We start from the raw sequence: 19,600 nt of genomic DNA, 5'->3' as shown, positions 1-19,600 counted from the left end.
AAATTAAAACAGAAATGTAGAATTGCAAAGAACAGAAGTGCAGAAAACTAAATTGCATAAGGATAGAATTGCAGTAAATTGAATTTGCATAAGTTGAATTGAATTCAATACTGAAATGTAAAAATGCAGAAAGGTAAGCGTATCAAACTATGCTAAGCTCTCTGGAGTCTCTAATCTTCCAAGAGAGCTCTGGAGTCTCTAATCCTCCAGCCTTCTATTCTACTCCTACTTCTACTGTCCGTGAAGCCCTCTCAATGAAATGAAACTGATGCCTTTATATAGGCTTTGCTAACCTACCAATTAAAATGAAATTCAAAACAAATTACAATTAAATGAAATTCCTATTCTAACTATTTCTTGTGCCTTTGAGTGATGTCAATGGGCTCTGCTTGCTTTGAAGTTTCAATGGGCTTGGAATCAGATTATTTTGAGCAAACATTCACTTCCAGGAGAGCGTGCGTACGCGTCCCATACGCGTGCGCATCCTTTTTGCATTTTGGCACATCCATGCGTACGTGTCCCTAACAGCGCTCTCCAAAAGAGCGTAGCACTCGAAATAAGAGCGCTCCCATGCGTACGCGTCAGCCATGCGTGCGCGTGGTTCTTCAGAAATGTCACATCAACGCGTACGCGTCACCAACCAAAATTTTCCACTCCATTATCGCAGGTGCTCTTTTGGAAAGGAACGTAGCGCTCTCGCCTAAGGAGCGCTCTCCGTGTTTTAATCATGGGCCATGCTTTTAAAAGCGTGGCCTAAGGCTCCAAAGCGTTCTCAAACTTCAAAGTGTGCCCCAAAATTCCTCTTTTCTCCTTTTGAGCTTATTTTGTGCTTTTTTTTGCTTCTTTTTCCACTTATTTCCTACAAAGTTTATCAAATCAAAAGATCAAAATAATATACTATTTAAGCACTAAAATACTCAATATTTAAGCACTAATCATTAATTTCTTGTATGAAAAAGCATAGAAAATATGCACAAGATGACATATCATCAAACTCTAAAGCTTATGATATGTAGTGTTGTTAAACTTCGAATCGTATAAAAATGCTTCCTGTGGAAAAAATTAAAAAAAAAAAGAGGAAAAAATAAATAAATAGACATGACATTAATAATATAAAAAAACACAAGATACATATACAATTGTTCGGCATTATGGAATGAATTCAATAGTGATGTGAAGGAACTAGAGTGCATAGCCAAATTGTCTGTCATTTCTGAACAAGCCCACTATGTATTTTTGTACGAAGATGCCACATTGGTAGGAGATGGTTGTGCATTTCCATTAGGTCCCTGAACACACAAATCATATTGAAAAATAACATCCTAACTTATCATCCAGTCAACACACTAAAAACAAACAAATGACGTGAAAAAGGGGGTAGATCTCATATTTACCTTGTTGTGATTGTGAGTGTTTTTGTGTTTGCGAGCCCTCTTTTTAAGAGATTTGTTTAGATCTGCCCCAAGTCTGGTGGACGTTGGATGACCCTGCATAGGAACACGACGTGGGCCCTGTAGCTCATTCATGCTAACGGGGCACTCATCACGCGTATGCGAGTTAATTGCAATTGGTACATGTGCAGCTTGATGCTCGGATTCCTTGTGTTCTTTGAACTTGTGCCGAGCACTGTCCATGGCATCACGCAATGTAGCAGCAACCTCTGGAGTAGCCACGAAATCCTGAGCGACATTGTAAAAATGAGAACACAATTTCCTAAAAATGATCATGTTGTCATCAGAACGGTCCATGTCAAGGCTACTTCTGATGTATGTGTGTCTCCGACTAACATTTTTACTCCATCGGGATAGAATGTATTGTGAGGACAATGTTGTTACACGAAAATGTAAAAGAACAGCAAGAATGTGGCAGCATAGAATACCATCCGATTGGAACATAAAGCAATCACATTGAACTTCTGATGACTGCAAGCAATAGACTACTTGGTATCTGCTATACACTAACATGTCAAAAACTATTCTTTGTTGGTCAACTTCACAAACTGTACTTGTGGCATGATGGTTGATTGAGGAGATGATGCAATTCACCTTTTTTATAAATTGATCCTGAATGTCTCAAAGCATGGAGTTTGTATATCCTCTTTGGAACTACTTCTCTATGGGTGAGCTGGAAACACAAGGGATAATCTCCCTTAAATCAGCAGCGTCACACTCAAGCTCCTTTTGCTCCTTGTCTATAAGACAGTTTTGGTATTGGCGAACAAATTGCAACAAAGAGCTTTTATTGTTTAAATATTTATCGAAAATTGCATGCATGCTCTCACTACGCTGTGTGCTCCTCATGCCAGCCCAGAATTCGTCTTTGAAAAATACTGGCACCCACATGTGTCGGTCAGCAAACATGATGCCAATGAATAAAAAAAATACAAAAAAAATAGCATAAGTTAACCCAAAAGTGCAAAATTCATATTGACTATAAAATAACATCTATAAAGAAGCCAAACACACGCAGCAATAAACTGGGAGATTATACTACGGTTTAGCCACTTAGAGTTGTGGAGGTCATACTCTTGAATAAAATCGTGCCAATCTCTCTCAAATGAGTTCTTAGATTTGGATTCAAACACAATCCTCATGTGTTGAGTTGATTGAAACGACGGTAACCTACCAGCTTGTGTGATATCTTCTTTAGGATATGCCATATGCACCATTTATGCCGTATGTTTGGTAAGGTGATCTCTAACGCAGAACGCATCTGCAGGCATTAGTCTGTTATAACACATACGGGGGACTTTCCCATGCACTTCACCCAAGTTCGAAAAAGCCATTGGAATGTACGAGTCTCCTCATTCCGCAATAATGTGCACCCAAGAAGCGTAGACATACAATGGTGGTTGACACCTACAAAGACCCGAACGGCATGTCGTACCTAAACAATGGAAATATAAAAACATTTAACGTATGTGTAAAATCCAAATGCCTTAACTGAAAAAAATCTAATTAAGTCGAAGAAAAAAAATAATAATTTGGTATCTATTAGTCTTGTAAGTAGTGTCAAACGTCACGACATCACCGAAATATTCCCATGCAGCTCTACACCGAGCATTGGCCGAAAACACATTTCTAAGGCTATAATTTTCGTCCACATATATTTCAAAGAAAAAGTTCGGATTGAGCTCCTTCATCCGTGAGAAGTGCTTAAGTAACTCTTTTAGATCCGTCTCATCCCCGAAAATGCGTAAGTAACGACTAATGTAATTTCTAACATCCTTCTCTATAAAAGTGAGGTTGGCAGGGCCACCGACGGCATTGGCTAGTGCCTGATATGTCTTACTCAGTCTAATGCCAGCTTGGTCATTTTGCTGTATTAGGTCCTTCACATGCATACTTAGCTGACAGTTTGCTAACAACATTCCAGATGGCTTCAGATTAAGCGGGTGTGAGTGGGATACCTCTACTCGAGAAATCCTTCACTACCCTGTCATCTTGTCTAATGCTACATAGCAACGAGCTTTGTAGTTTGTTGAGGCCACTGTTTTCCTTCTCTTGGATGCCTTTACACGGGATGTGTGGTATCCATCTCTGTTACAATGCAAAGCTTGATTAACAACCACCTTCTAACCATTTTTAGTCTCCCTACCGATGGTTCTTATTTTGATGACAAAACCAGTCCTTACTGCATATCGGTAATAATATGCACGCACATCTTCTAATGTGCCGAAGCACGTTCCCTCCTCGGGCTCTAGCTCCTCGTCACCAATAGCTTGGTTTATGACCTGAAAAAAAAAAGAAAAAAAACAAATGAAACTCAACCTGATAGTTAACTATACAAAAGTGGCTAATTTCACTGTCGAGTATAACAAATAAAACACACTACTGTAATTTTAGGTGCTAATTTCGTGCCATTATAGATGTAACGTGGATGTTAACTTCGTATAATTATGGATGTTATTCATATGAACTTATTGATTGCATAAAGCATGAACTTTACGAATGTTATGCATATAACTAAAGTGCTAAAATTGGCAGTTTACTGAATAGTACGGTATAAGTATAAATGCACATAAATAATACACAAAAAATAAACCGAGTTATTACCATACCTCATCAGAGCTAGTGTGGTTTTTCATATTCTCGAAAATGGGTTGACTGACAACAACCTCGTCAGATGAGTCCGTCTGTTGTTCAAAATCTTCAGCACCTTTTGTCATAGGTACCGTATTAAGGTCGAATTCAAATGCCATACTATTTGCAATGATAAAGACGATTTTTTATAAAATTCCTTAGTTTATATACTATTGTGCTTCCAAAGGTATTAGAGTTGTGATTTTTGAATGTACATAATTGAATTAACGAAAGATATATATTAGGGTAGTTTTCATGTTTCATATCTCTATTGAATAATGATAAATGCTTTAACGAAAACAAAGAATCAATTACAATTAACTCATTTAATACATATTATCGTTGCCGTTCTTTATTATTATTATTAATCTTTATTGTGTTCTTAAATATAAAAAATCAAGTTATAAAAAGGAATATTAAGTATTGATTACAAGAATGCCTAAAAATTAGGGATATGATATTATAATTAATATCATTAATAAGTGGAGTTGATAAGAATACGATAAGTGGAATGATAAAAGAGTGGATAAAAAATATAAATGAAGTAAATTATGGAAAATTTTGGCTAATTATGGTTGAAAATTTTTTGTTACCAAACTTTTTCCACAATTAGATGTCACGCCGGGACCTGTAAGACGATATCGTTTTGGCGCCCAAATAGTCCAAAAACGACGCTATATCACTTGCGCTATATCACTTGCTTTGAGAGGAAAATTTTCAATAAACATCATCTACGATATTGTTTTTTGGTATTTGAATGCCAAAACTAAAACGACATCATTTTACAGAGTCAACGTAGCATTCAACTGTCCACGTTAGTGTTTTGTTAAATCCATGTGTAAAAAATTGTCACAAAAACTAACATAAGTCAATTTTGTAAAGTTTGAAGACTAAATAAAGACAATTAAAACTTTAAAAACTATATTAAAACTCGCATGTAAATTCAGGGACTAAATTAGATATTATTTCTCACATATAATACAAATTATAATTTTATTATTAATTTCTTATTTTATTATTTTATTTTTTTTTTTTATTTTAGAGATTTAAATTCGCCCATTTAACTCCCATAATGCCGTGGCTACCCACAGGCAATATTATTTTCATTCTACTGGCTTAAAAAATTCAATTTGAAAATAAAATATTTGTACCAATAAATTTTTTAATCCATTACACAAATAAAAGGCCCATCAATCAAGCTCTTTTGTAGATGTGACATAGATAACACCTGCTTTTTAATATATTTATATTTTCGCCAAACAAGTGGATAAGTAGTTAACCTTAATAAAAGGCTGTTTGCAAGAAGTTAATTTCTTAATAAGGTATTATTATTATTATTATTATTATTTCCTTAAGAAGATAAAGTTCGCAGTCAGAAAAAGAAAGAAATTGTAAGAAATAAGAATAATATAATGTACAATTATCTCCCTGAAATTCATTATGACCTTCTATAGGTTAGATAATCTTACTTTAATATTTTTACTTTTGAAAAATTTACCACTACTAAATATTTTCTATGAGAGAGTTGTTTATACTCTAGTTATATCTTATAAAAAAAATTAAGTGATTAATATTTTTTATATTTAAATTAACACTAATTAATTTTCTATTTTCACTAAAAATATTAACGCTGATATTTTAGATACGGATTTGAATCCTCTAAATTTTAAAATTTTACTTTAAAGAATAAAGTGTGATTTCTCATCTTTAAATAATTTTTTTTTCATATTTTTTTTTTGTTTCACCTATAAAATAAATAGTAAAAAATTACACTTTATTCTCTAACGGGTGAAATTTAAAGTTTAGATTATCCAAATCCGATCCTCAACATATTTCACTTTTTCTTTATTAGTGCACCTAAGCTTTTGATTATTTGAAAGTTAAAAAAAAAAAAAAAAAAAAGTCAAAGTGTCAAAGTGGGTAGTATATCGGAGAGGGAATATTCCACCAATTCCAAAAACCATAGAGGGGATAGAGCAGTAGAAAAGTGTCTATAAATACCTCTTAGTTGGCAACAAGGGTATGTATGTGTGTGTGTGACACTTTTCTTTTGCAGAAAAAGAGAGAGAAGGCCAAGATTGGTAGGTACCCTACAAAGCACGAGCGAGCCCTCCATCCCTCACTCCATATTCAGCAACAATCCAAACAAATTAGAATCGAATCGAATCGAATCAAATCAGCGTTCAAGAAGCATCAGGAGAAAAATGTGGTTTGTGTATGTGTGCGATGAAGGGGAGAAAGAATTGGGAAGGCAACAAGCGCCAGGGTCATGCCCTTACTGCGGTGGCAAGGTTGAAGCCATGGATGTTGAGATCCAATGGAGGTGTTGCTTCTTGCCCATGTGCTTCAAGATCAAGAGGAAGTTCTTTTGTACCCTTTGTTCCAAACGCTTAGAATTATATTATTAATTAATTAATTAGTCCATAATAATTATGACTTCCTTTTATTCCATTATGTGTATCTGTGTGCTTAATTTTGTGGCTCTCTAGATTCTAGAACTAGGCCCTCTTTATTCATCCTCATGTAAATGGAAGTTGAACTAGTGTTTGGTTTTTCTTGCTTTTCTGGGTTCTCTTCTTTCTTATTGTTCCCCTGTAAATCGTGATTCAGAGTTTTGCTGCCATTGACAATTGACACGTATATATTATGGTTTTTTCTCATTATCAAAGCATTAATTATTGGAATTTCATTTCTTCTTTTAATTTGCTTATATATGCACAAGTTTTAATTTAAATTTTCCTCTTTATATTTCAATCCAATGAGAAGTTGAGAAGTGTGAATGGAACAGTGAGTGCTTTAGTAGTTTCTTGGTTTCTTCATTAAAGGTAGCGACTGGGGAAGGTTTTTATTATCTTGTATGTGTGTTCTTCAAGCCTTCAAGGTTCAACTTTGAAAGTTAGCACATGTGAGTATGTGACAAAAAAGAGAGTTCGAGTTTAAGTGATGTGTAAATATCGAACATGCTTTAGCTACGGAAGAAGGAAAAACTCGCTATCTAAATCTTGATGCCTTAGCCACCGTACTACCTTCCCCGTTTCTTCCTTTGATTTTTGTTTGATAAAATTTTTTAGAGCTTATTAAACTAATCCGTATTAAATTGACCAAAACTATATGGGATATGCATCTCAATGATTTGATTTAAATAACAACTATGGGACCCTTAGTCATTTCTAGAAGTCATCTTGTCCCTTTTCCATGATACCCTGACATTGTTGATGATTGAGCACCATTTCAGGAAGAGGCATAAATCAAACGCATATTAACGTAAACAGCAATTAATTAACCACCACAAATTACATTAACATCTGTTCACAAACTAAAAAGTAGTAAAGTACCTAGGACGTTTAGGACTACTAATTGACATATTTTGCACCCTGTGTTTTTCCCCTCAAATAATCAGGATTTTTTTTTATCGACTATATTAATTACGAGTCCGTTAGAGAGACAATGAATTATTTGTACAATGTGTACAATGGACTATTGAGTTACAAAATGAACATCCCCATACTATTTAGAATAACCATCCGAATACTAAAGATAATAAACATCTTTCTAAAAGCTTAAACTGATTTTTGGATTTACCAAAAATCGAACTCTTGATCTTTCGGATCTAGAACTCTAATACCATATCATGATACCACTTATCCCAAAAGCTTCACCTGATGGGAAAAGATAACACTAATGATTATATCTCTAATACTCCCTAAACCTCCATTGTACACATTGTACAAATATTTCATTGGTTCCTCATACTTTCCCATTACGTATACACCAAAATCAGCCCCCAATTAATTACTATTATAAAATACATATTAAAATACAAATATTCATTGAAAATAAATTAAATCACATATGAATTTATACACAAATATATTAGTAGCTAATTTTAGTGTACGAATAGCATTTTTGTCTTTTCATATATACATATATATTTTATTTGGTACCAACTAATTGCTGAAATTCAAATGAAGGGAAGGACAATCATTTATTACCACGTGACTGAATAAAACTATAGACGCCGACATTTTTTACCGCTCAAGTTGTGTTTATTTGTATTTTCTTTGGCTTCTTTACGAGATTTCATCAGTTTCTTCAACATGAGTGAATTGATGTACCTATAGGCTTCAAGAAAGGATAGCTTAGTGCAAAATATCCAACAGAGTACACAAGATATGGCCGTCAATCAATAACTATACAAGTTGTTTGTCGACCTGAATTGAGCATGAAATTAGGGTTAAATTAGAATTGGAACTTAATTTCCCTACTCCATTTTTTTTTAAATATAAATTGTAAAAATTATTTCTTAAATTTTATCCGTTAATCAAATTAGTTCTCAAAAATTTCACTCAATTAAATTTGTACCGTAGATTTTTCAATCTGTTCGTACCTTTTTCAATCAATACATTATTATGACAACTTAAAATGTGACCCAACACATTTAAAATGTTTTATGTGAAAATATACCTATGGCGTTCTGATACGTAAACAAATGGTGAATTGGTACATGCGAATTAGTACATAATATGTCACCTAATTGGTGAATTTGTATAACTATGTTATAGCTACCACAATAACTCCTCTTTCTATAGAAGACATCCCTAAATCCACCACCACAAGTCTCTTTTAATTTCTATTCAAATTTGTTTCTCTTATCATTCCTCTCTGTTGCTCATATATTATTATATTTTCCATCGTCTAATTGTATTGATATTGAAGTTTGGACGGTGGTAGTAGTTGCGGTGGTTTCAATTGTGGCATGTTATGTTTTTCTTTATTTTAAATATGATGATTGGGTAAGATGTTGGTGAGACTTGGGGTTTTGTGCTGGTGGTTTTAGTTTGACTGGAAGTGAGGGTGGCAATTTTTGGTATTGATGGTGATGATAGAAAAAACTGGTATTGGTGATGACAAGGTGGTGAGAGAGAAAAAGAAGAGAAAGAGCTAAAAGAAGAGGAGTTTTGTGTAGTGGTATTGTTTTAGTTCGCGATAGTAGTGGTAGTAACGACAATAGTTTTTGTGATGGTAGTAATTAATGATAGCAAGAAATATTGGCGGAATTTGAAATAAAATTTTGGAGAGGCAAAAAAATTTAACATAAAAATTTAATAATAATATTTATATTAAAATAAATTTATAAATATAATTATTTTTTAAGTTTATTACTAATAAGATAATAAATAAATAATTTTATAAATAAAAAATATAAAATAGTTTATAATGGTATTCTCCGAGTCTTTAGTGACTTGAAATCTTCAATAATTGAATCAGAATTAAATTTTTCAGTAATTTATAATTTTTATTGAATTTTTTTCTCAATTTATACAAATACAATAATATCAATACTTATTAAATATTCTAATATTTTTTATCATATAAAAAATTAAATTAAATTAACAGTAAAATATAAAATAATATTAAAGTAAATAAATAAAAAATATTTAATTTTTTATATTTGAACTCAATGATAGAGGGAAAGGAGTGTTGCTTGTTGAATAGAGAAGCTGCTAGCAAAGCAGCGAATCTAATATGCTTTTAATGTTTAAAACTAAAAATTAATGTTTAAAATTAAAAATTATTGTTCAACAAAAGTAAAAGATAAGGATTGAATTTAAATATTTTAAATCATAATAAAATATTTGAGCCAACTAAATTATTTTTTATTTTTAAAAAATACTATTAATATTTTTATAAAAGGTTGGGAGGTCATAGCTCTTATTGTCTCAACTAAGCTTCTTCTCTGGCAAAAAATATTTTGGTGTATCAGTATATGTGATGATATGGTGGTGGTAGAAAAGTTAATGAAAAAAGATAAAACAATAAACTTAATTTTAGAAACTCTAACTTGGTCAATAATAGTTGCAAAACTGTCTAATTTTGGCTATGGCAGTGACAGTCAGCAACCAGTAGAGGGCAATGATTTGGAGGAAATTGTGAAGCAATGCGAGCTCATGGAGACTAGATCAACAGGGGAGCTCCAGCAGAAACGACAATAAAATTTGGAGGCAAGATATGGCCTAGTGAGTAAATATCGATATTATTTGATGAACTTAATTTTGCTAATGTTTTATTGTATATTTTTTATTTTTATAATCATTATATTACTAATGTCATTTATATTAGTAATTTATATATATCTATCTCTATATATATTATTACTTGTATTTTAAATATTTAACTTTTATAGTTATCCGTTTATGATATTTATAACTTAAACCATTGACTCAGCAGTTTAAAACCTTAACATGTATCACCTTAAGTGACATTTGTCCCTTTATATAATTAGCTAAACACCTCATCACCCTCATTAATCATTAATCTCCCTTCTTCTCTTCCTGATCACCGAATCTTAAGGAAAAGAGAGAGATCAAGGGTGAGAAGCCATGGAACTGTAAATTTTCAAGTTCCAATTTCTTGAATTTTGTAACTCTAATAAAAAAATTAATCCAATTAATAAAGTTTTCATATCTTCCTCCTCTTCACGTTGATGATGTCACTTTTGTTTGAGAAAAATCGATGGTTGAATTTTTCTCCAAACTTGCATGGTTCGGCCAAAGTGAGGAGAAAGTGGAGTAGCCAATTTTCGACGTTTTCTTCTTCAATTGTTTGGTCAGAAATCTTTTCTAGAGCTTCGGTTGTTGTGATTGTCGTACGGAGATAGAATTTGGTAATTTTGTAATAATTAAATGTGTTCTTCATGTGTGTTTATTGATTGAATGTTTGTGACTTGAAATTGAATGATTTTGTATTTGAATTTGATGAAATATTGTTGATTTAGTGCTTTATGTTTTGGTTTTGATGGGCTGCCAAAACCAATCTGTTATGGCCTGATTTGATGGTTGTTGTTAAGCTTGAATATTGAGAAAATTGATGAGATTTGGTAGTTTTAAGATTAAAGTTAAAGTTATGAAAAATTAGTAACCGTGAATCTTGAAAATGAAATTAATAATCAAGTATATATTTTGAAAGATCACAAGAGAAGATTTCAGTTTTGAGAAGGGATGTTGTCATCAACACAAAAATTATTTTGAGTACGAAAATGTAATTTGATAAAAAAATTCGAGACTAAAAATAGTAATTATATAAGATTTGGGAGTATTTTGAGTAATAGGTAAAAATTTAGGGGTAAAATAAATATTTTATAAAAGTACAAGAATATTTTTTATGATTATAATATATGTAAGGTTATTTTTAGTAATTTGTAAAATATGTTGGATTAAAAATAAAAATATTTAAAAGTTCGAAGTTGAAGTATAATTCTTAAAAGTTTAAGCATAAGACGTTAATAAACAAGTTTTCGCTACCAAAATAATAATGCTATTAATTTTTTATTACTAATATTAGGTTACTCATAATAATATAGTTATTATCTTTTTGTTAAAGATATTATTTTATATAAATAATATAACAGAAGAGTAAAGTAGTCATCTTTCCTAAAAGTTTTTAGAAAGATAATTTTAAAATCTTTGGATCCTCTTCACAAGACATATAGGAAAATATATGAAAAAAGACATAGAAATATATAAGACATTGAAAGAAGTGAAAGATAAGGAAGAGTTATAAATAACGAAAAAGAGATTTTTCTCTAATTGAATATTAAAAAAAACTGAAATAATTTGAAAGAATATTTGCCATAAAAAGTAGAGCAAGGAGACTGAAATAATGTTTTACAGAATTCATATGAAATAACAAATGACTCAAAATGACAATAGCTAAGACTAACCGAGAACTGAAAACCGAGAAAGATATAGAGATTAGTAAACGAGAACTAAATGATTGAATGTTCATCTGGTAAAGACGAGAGTTCTATTTTGCTTGCTCAATGCACAAACTGTTAAATATTTAAAGGCGGAACACCCATGAATTGAAAATTATTAATTATGGGATAAGCCACGAGCTGTTGACCTTTAAATGCGGAAAAGTCGACAGATTGATAATCATTGATTACGGAAATAACTCACAAACTGTTGTGTGTTGATCTCAGGGATACCCACAAACTGAGGGTCGTTGTTTTTTCCTTGTGCATATATAATGGCGTCGAGCTTTGCGCTGATTTTCGGTAGTCACAAATGAGTGGTATTATTAACTACAGACACATATGCACGAAAGACACAACGAGAAACCATATCCGAGACTGATTCTTAAGTAATGTCGGGTTGTAGGGTGTAACTGACACATGAGCTCATGACCTGCATAAGAAAGGAATACATCATATGTATTTGTGTGAATTGTTTGAGTGTGTTTTGTATTGATGTGTTGTGTTTTCTGTGAAATTCTGTATTATTTGACTTGTGTGAATTGCTTGTAAGTTGTAGGGTGTACCTTGTTTGTGCTTGTTAGTTTATGAATGTTTCAAGTAATGAGGTAACTAGGAATTGATTTATGTAATTAAGAACTGATCAATGTAACTAAAAACTGAGTAACATGATTGGGATTTGCTTAAAGTAACATAACTAAAAACTGAGTAACATGATTGGGATTTGCTTAAAGTAACATAATTTGAAGGAACTGACTAAAGTCTTTAAAGTAAGTCTTGAAGAATTCCAAAGGTTTAATAAAGGTATTTATCTATTTTATTGCTTATTTGCTGTATAATAAAGAATAAGATAAACTTAACTGCTATCTCAATGACTCCCCAGTTCTTATATACCCTCGGCTCTTTCGTCCAACCCTTTCAACTACAGGTGCGAAGGCTTATTGTGAAACTGTATAAATATAAAAGAATTTGTTTATGAATTGAGTTGTTAGAATTTATTTTCTCCTTGCCTTGTTAGTTGAAACTTTTATTTCAGAGGGGTAGGCTTGTATATGTTATTTATTGATTAACTATAATATTTTACTAGTAATTATGTGATTATTATTTATTGGAAGTCTTTGATGAACGATTTTTAATGAATAAAAATAAAATTTACTAAATTTTTTCTAAAACTAGGAATGTGTTAACATCATAAAGGCTTAGTGCTTGTTTGGGCGCCATTAAGTTGAAAAAAAAAAGATCTTTTTCAACAAAAAAATTCTTTTTTTTTTTATTTTTTAGCGTGTTTGGCAAATTTCTAATAGTAAAAATAAAAGCATTAGAAAAATAAAAAAATTTGAGAAGTTACAATTTACATCTTTTTTAAAAGATCTTTTTTTTAAAAAAAAATATTTTTTACGTAATAAATAAACAAAAAAAGTACTTTTATATGGTTATACCTAAATATAATTGATAAATAAAAATATCTTGTTGTATGAGATATGCAAACATAAAATTACTTTTACTTTTCTATAAAATCTTTTGAAAAAAAATAACTTGAAAAAAGATCTTTTCTTAAGAATTCATCCAAACAAGAGATGAGTACTGAGAGACAAAGAGAAAGAGATTGTGAGATGTGAATGTGAACGAGAGGAAAATTGGTAAGGATGGAAATGTCATTTTAAGAGGGTAGTATTAAGGTTTCAAATGACACAATATTAATTTAAATAAAATTAGTTTTTTACCCGCAATATTGACAAATTTCTAGAGATGAAAATTTGAAATTTCGTCGCTAATTTTTCAGTGGAACACATTGTTCTGGATCATTAAATGGTCCCATAACCAAACATGTTTTTTTAAGTTTTCTAATAACTGCTAAATTGTCTTTTTCTAATTTTAATTACAAATTAACCCATATATTTTATTTAATTATAAAAACTATTTTTTTCTTTATAAATTATTATTTTATGAATCAACTTTATGTTTATTAACAATAAAAAAATAAAAACAATAACGAATTAGATCTTCCATTGATGATCGTAATAAAGCTTTTGGCCAATATTTGATCTGTGACGTTCGTTCTCAGGGCCATAAAATCGTGTTTCCTTGAAAATCAATCGATTGGATTACAGTTTATCACAAAACAATCGATTGAAAATTGCAAGACAGCATGATTTTCGCATAAATTAATCGATTGGTCATAGTATTTCAATCAATTGGACGATGAATAACATGTGAATTTTTTATAATTCAATCGATTGTTTATATCTTTCAATCGATTGAATGTTTCAAAACAACCTGAAATTCACAATTCAATCGATTGTTCTTGTTTTTATAATTATGCTCAATGCAAGCCATCAATTCAACTAACTTAATTATTTTTCTAATAAATAACTAAACAAATATTTACATTACCATTTTTAAAATAGTGATGATTTATTACTTTTATTACTTTTTCAAATAGTATTATTGATCAACTAATTAGTTAAGCTATGAAATAATTATATATCTTTTAAGTTTATCAGTATTATATATAAATCCATTTTATCGGTTTTACATTATTCTAAAATTTATTTATATGGAATATTGATAAACTTAATTTTTAACTGAACCGAAAATAATTGAATCGGAATTGATTAAACAAAAAAAATTATTAAATCAACTGAATCAACGAACCAATTCTTTAAAAATAAAATAAAATATTTAATATTTATTAAAACAAAAATTGACCAACAAGAAAACCATAACACAAATATGTTCTCATTGTTTTGTGGTAATACTTGATCCAAAGGCTAAAAATTTTTTATATGGAAGCAAAATGAGTGATATATTTTAACATGGTAATTTTTAGTATTTTTTAAAATTGTGGGAGTACACAAATCGGACCCTCCGATTTATGTTTAAAAAGTTGAAAAAAATTCAGAGTACACAAATCGGACCCTCCGATTTGTGTTAAAAAATTGAAAAAACTGAGTACACAAATCAGACCATGCGAGTTGTTTGATTTTAAAATTTTGCTTAAGAAATCGCATGGTCCGACTTGTGGTTGGGCAAATATGAATTTCGGAAGCTAGAAAACGAACCCTCTGAGTTGTTTGTTGTTGTCAATTTAGAAATGGAATATCAAACGCAATTCGGACCGTCCGTTTACTGATGGAGAACTCACATGGTCCAAGTTCTGTTCCACTGACACCACATGGCTGTGAAGCACCTGTATTCTCCATATCCGAGTCCAACACCACTTTTGCTTCCATATTCAAATTAAAAAGTGTGATCCAAACATATATTTTGTTGCCGCTTCATTTGAGAATTGCGGTATGATTTCATTTCCATGTACAAATATATATAATTAAATACTGGTATTGATATATAGATCTCCATGATGACTCCAATCGGTTACCTTTGTCCGTTAGATTTTATCCGCAAACACATGAATAGATATAAACAAAAACAATCGATTGAGTAACAAAAACAATCGATTGAATTGTGAACCTCAGGTTGTTTTGAAGAATTCAATCGATTGGAAGATATAAACAATCGATTGAATTATAAAAAATCCATATGTTATTCATCGTCCAATCGATTGAAATACTATGACTAATCGATTGATTTATGCGAAAATCATGCTGCCTTGCAATTTTCAATCGATTGTTTTGTGATAAATTGTAATCCAATCGATTGAGTTGTAATTGAATCGATTGTTTTGATAATCCAATCGATTGGTTTTTAAGGAAACACGATTTGATTTCACGGCCGTGGACGAATGTCACGGATCAAATATAAACTTTTAATCCATTGGAATGGCCAAAAGCTTTATTACGATCAATGAAAGATCTAATTCGTTATTGTTTTTGTTTTTAATTGTTAATAAGCATAATAGTTGATTCATAAAATAATAATTTATAAAAGAAAAAATAGTTTTTATAATTAAATAAAATATACGGGATTAATTTGTAATTAAAATTAGAAAAGAACTATTTAACAGTTATTAAAAAACTTAAAAAAACATGTTTTGTTATGGGACCATTTAATGGTCCAAACATTCTGGGACCGTCGAATCCTAAGCCGACTAACATAGCGGTCATTTGGTTTTGCCAATTTAGTGAGGGATTTATTTTACAAAGCTCTCGCTAATTATACATCACTAAATTTTCCACCATATGGTGCGTGGATATAGTGACAAATTTTACGATGGAATAGTATCTGTCATTAAAATTTAGAAAAACGTTGCTATTTCAACTAAATCCGTTGGTAAAATTTGCCATTAAAATCCATTCGTAATCCAAAAGATTCAATGAAAATTACCAAGGACATATCACATCTATGACGTCCAGAATGTCTAATTTAATAGTTTATGAAGCTGAGTCCCTTTTGCTAACTTTGTAGGAGAATTGTATATGTGGTTCAAAATTGCTATTTTAAATTTGACACCTAATTTCAGAATTCATTCAATGGTTCTGCCTCCTCTCAATTACAAGTCCCTTATGCCAATTCTTTTCCTCTTCCATCCTTAGCTGCTTTTCATGAACCCAAAACCTACATTTCCACTTCATCCTCTGTGAATGATGCTGCCAACCTTCTTAATTCTACACACAGCACTCAAGGGCTAAAACAACTCTTACTTGGTACTTGCATTGGTAATGGTGAAAGTATTCTTATTCATCATCATGACTCTTTTTTGTTCTATCATAAACACAACAGCATATGTTTTAAACTGACTACCTTTTACATATTCCTCTAACAATTCATAATCTTTTAAGTTTCTCTAAATTTGCCAAAGGTAATCATGTCTCTTTTGAATTTTGACCTTTATTTAATTTGTGATCAAGTTACCAAGATCTTCTCCTAAAAGACACAGCTAGAGGAAGAATTTACTGGTTTTGACCACTTATTTTTTTTCTCTTGAACCCCCCTCTAAAAATGCTGATTTTAATTCTTCTTGTTGGCATACTTTTGCTGCTAGCCCTTAGGCACTTAGTGCAGTGTGCAATCCTTATTCCTTTCTTTTCTTAGCTTGTAATTTCTTTTTACTCGAATGTAAAAACTGACATAATAAATCAAATACTGTAATTCCTAATGCTTAACTAACATTTTCTAATACAACTCAGTTTTAACTAACTCTATATAATGTAACTACCTAAACCTAATATAACGGACTACACCAAAAATATAAAATTCTATAAAAATAAACATAAGTATATACAAATAAATTTTAAAAAGAAAAGCAAAATGGCGTTACAAAACCCAATTCCCATTGTATATTATTAGACGACACACTTGTTTAATTTTGAGTGGTATAATAATTAGAAAGACTACATCCTTTTAGCTTTAAGTAAATACTTGTTTTTAGATACTGCCACGGTATTTCTGCATGTACAAGACAGAATTCGAACCCCCGACACTTATTTAAGCGGACGAGTGAGATGACCACTCGACCAACCCAAGTTGGTTAGAAGATGGAAACCGAAATTTACTAGCTAGGAAGATCAAAATTAAACATAAAATTCCTTTGGTTTTAGTGATTCAAAATTAATAAGTTACTGCGATTGAACACTTAAAATTAGGACAAGACAAATGTAGTATCAAATTCATTCGTTGAATTTCAATTCATTAATCCGATACTTTACTTCCTTTGTTTTTTTTTTTCAGCGTTACCGAAGAGATCTGATTTATATATACACACATCTAGATTTAAACTCCTGTTCAAATGCTTAAATAATCCAATTACTAAATGCAAACTGGATTAGACATTTTAGTTTATTTTTGTTTCCTTTTAGTTTCAATAATCTCAAATAAAAGTTTTTGTAATTGCGCATCATTTTCTTTTGTTTAGTTGTGAAGAAAATTAAGAGAGGACAGGATAAATAATATAAAAAAGTGTGCGAGTCCCACGGGTTTTTCCCTTCCAAAACTGGGCAAGAAACTGTGGGAAGAAGCCTGTTCTAATAATACCCAATCAATACTTCTCGGCTCCACTGACCAGTGCTGCGCAGCAACTTCACTTCTTCAAGCAAAATAATTCTCATATATGATATAAGCAACAACTTGAGGCATATTAGTTTTGGTCTTTTTTATTTATTTATTTATTTATTTTTGTGAGTTTTAAAGGAACTCATGACTGTTTTGTTAGACCAATCATTGCAAGCATAAATTATTATTATTATTATTATTATTATTATTATTATTATTATTATTATTATTATTATTATTATTATGCTTTTAACCAAAATAAAATAATTTATACAATTATATTTTCTAAAATTCAAATTAATCAAATACTATTTTGTTATAGACGATGATATATATATATATATATATATATATATATATATATATATATATATATATATATATATATATATATTGTTTGAATTAGTAGAATTTAAATATTTAAATCAGTCTTGTTACACATTTAAATCTTTTTGATAATCAAATCCAATCAAATTGGTCTAAACCCAATAAAAATTAATTTTATTAGTGACAGCATGAATATTGTAACGACCCAACATTCAGTATGTCATGATCATCATACTGAAAATCGAGTGTTACTAACTTGCTTCCTAAATATAAATATTATAAAGATACGAATAATCGAAGCAACATACAGGAATATATATAAGAACAGAAGAATAAATAAAACACAAATAAACTGAACTCATAATATACATCATTTACATTATATACAATACAGAAGCATTATCCAAAAGAAGTCAGTTACTACATTATTCTTTCATACACCCATTATTCATAACTATGTACATATATAAACAATCGACACTCTGGGACTTGGCCTATAGAGAAAGTCCTTAGTCTGGCACTCGAATTTAGCCTAGCAAGTTTAATAAGCTCTTAATCTCTCTGTGGATCTAACCAAAAGTGAGAGTCTAATTAACATGAGATTCCTGCTAAGCTGAAGTGTCATAAAAAAAATTACTGTCGTACTCTAGCTATTGCTATCCAATGACAGAATCTGTACTATCTCTGGATCCTCCTCTAAGTCCTCATCATCATCGAAAATCACTATGACCTCATGGTAACTTCTGGTACTACTATCACTGCTAACATCCATGTGTGCAGGGTCATCCACGAATATAGATCCGTCCGCTGGTATCTAATCTAATCCTTCTGCTGGAGGTCCTAACTGATTTTTGGACTGCGCGCCTGATCTACTGGCTGTGCGAAAAAACGGTGTCCAAGTCGTGGTGCATCTGGATGCAGCCATGACAGCGGAAACTCATACAATGCATCTGGATCGAAGTAGGGAGTGTTTATAAGGTGCTGAAAATGGTGATCTCGTAGTATATATAGGCATATATGAGGCTCCGCGGCTATAATATAGAAGCTATGAAATACTGAGTCCTCGTATATATACAGGTGATCAAGCTCGTAGAAAAGAACCCCTTGTCTCCGTCTGAAAAGGGAAAGGAAAGGGGTAAGAATTGGAAATCCTTAGTATAGTAGGGTAGTTAGTTAGGTTCATTTTAATTTATGCTAGCCAACAGCAACAAACACCAAAATACAAACAACTTTAACAAATCAAAGATATAGAGAACAATCAATTAGAAAGCACATATGCATAATCACAACAAAAAAAAAAAACACATAACAAAGAAATATGCGCAACCAATCATGATGCATGTCTATTCCTAGTGCAGGTAATAAAATCATCTGTCGGTTTCTACCCGCTCCCGATGTAACCCAGCAACCTTTGTCTGAGTATAGCTTTCTAGTTAGCATAACCTCTATAAGCAATCTCTGTCTTACAGATGTGACTCTCTCGAGTCGA

At 31.2% G+C, this 19,600-nt stretch overlaps 1 protein-coding gene across 1 annotated transcript; it reads left to right on the top strand.

Moving 5' to 3' along the window:
- Positions 1-6,073: 6,073 nt before the first annotated feature.
- Positions 6,074-6,742, top strand: LOC112738182 (uncharacterized). The gene has a single exon (XM_025788511.3). It carries the CDS (start codon positions 6,287-6,289, stop codon positions 6,488-6,490), a length of 204 nt encoding a protein of 67 aa, XP_025644296.1. The 5' UTR covers positions 6,074-6,286; the 3' UTR covers positions 6,491-6,742.
- Positions 6,743-19,600: the final 12,858 nt, after the last annotated feature.

The sequence above is a fragment of the Arachis hypogaea genome, chromosome 13 (genome assembly GCF_003086295.3).
Source record: "Arachis hypogaea cultivar Tifrunner chromosome 13, arahy.Tifrunner.gnm2.J5K5, whole genome shotgun sequence".
Classification (NCBI taxonomy): Eukaryota; Viridiplantae; Streptophyta; class Magnoliopsida; order Fabales; family Fabaceae; genus Arachis; species Arachis hypogaea.
The sequence above is the reverse complement of the archived record's forward strand: the minus strand, read 5'-3'. Positions and strand labels throughout refer to the sequence as shown.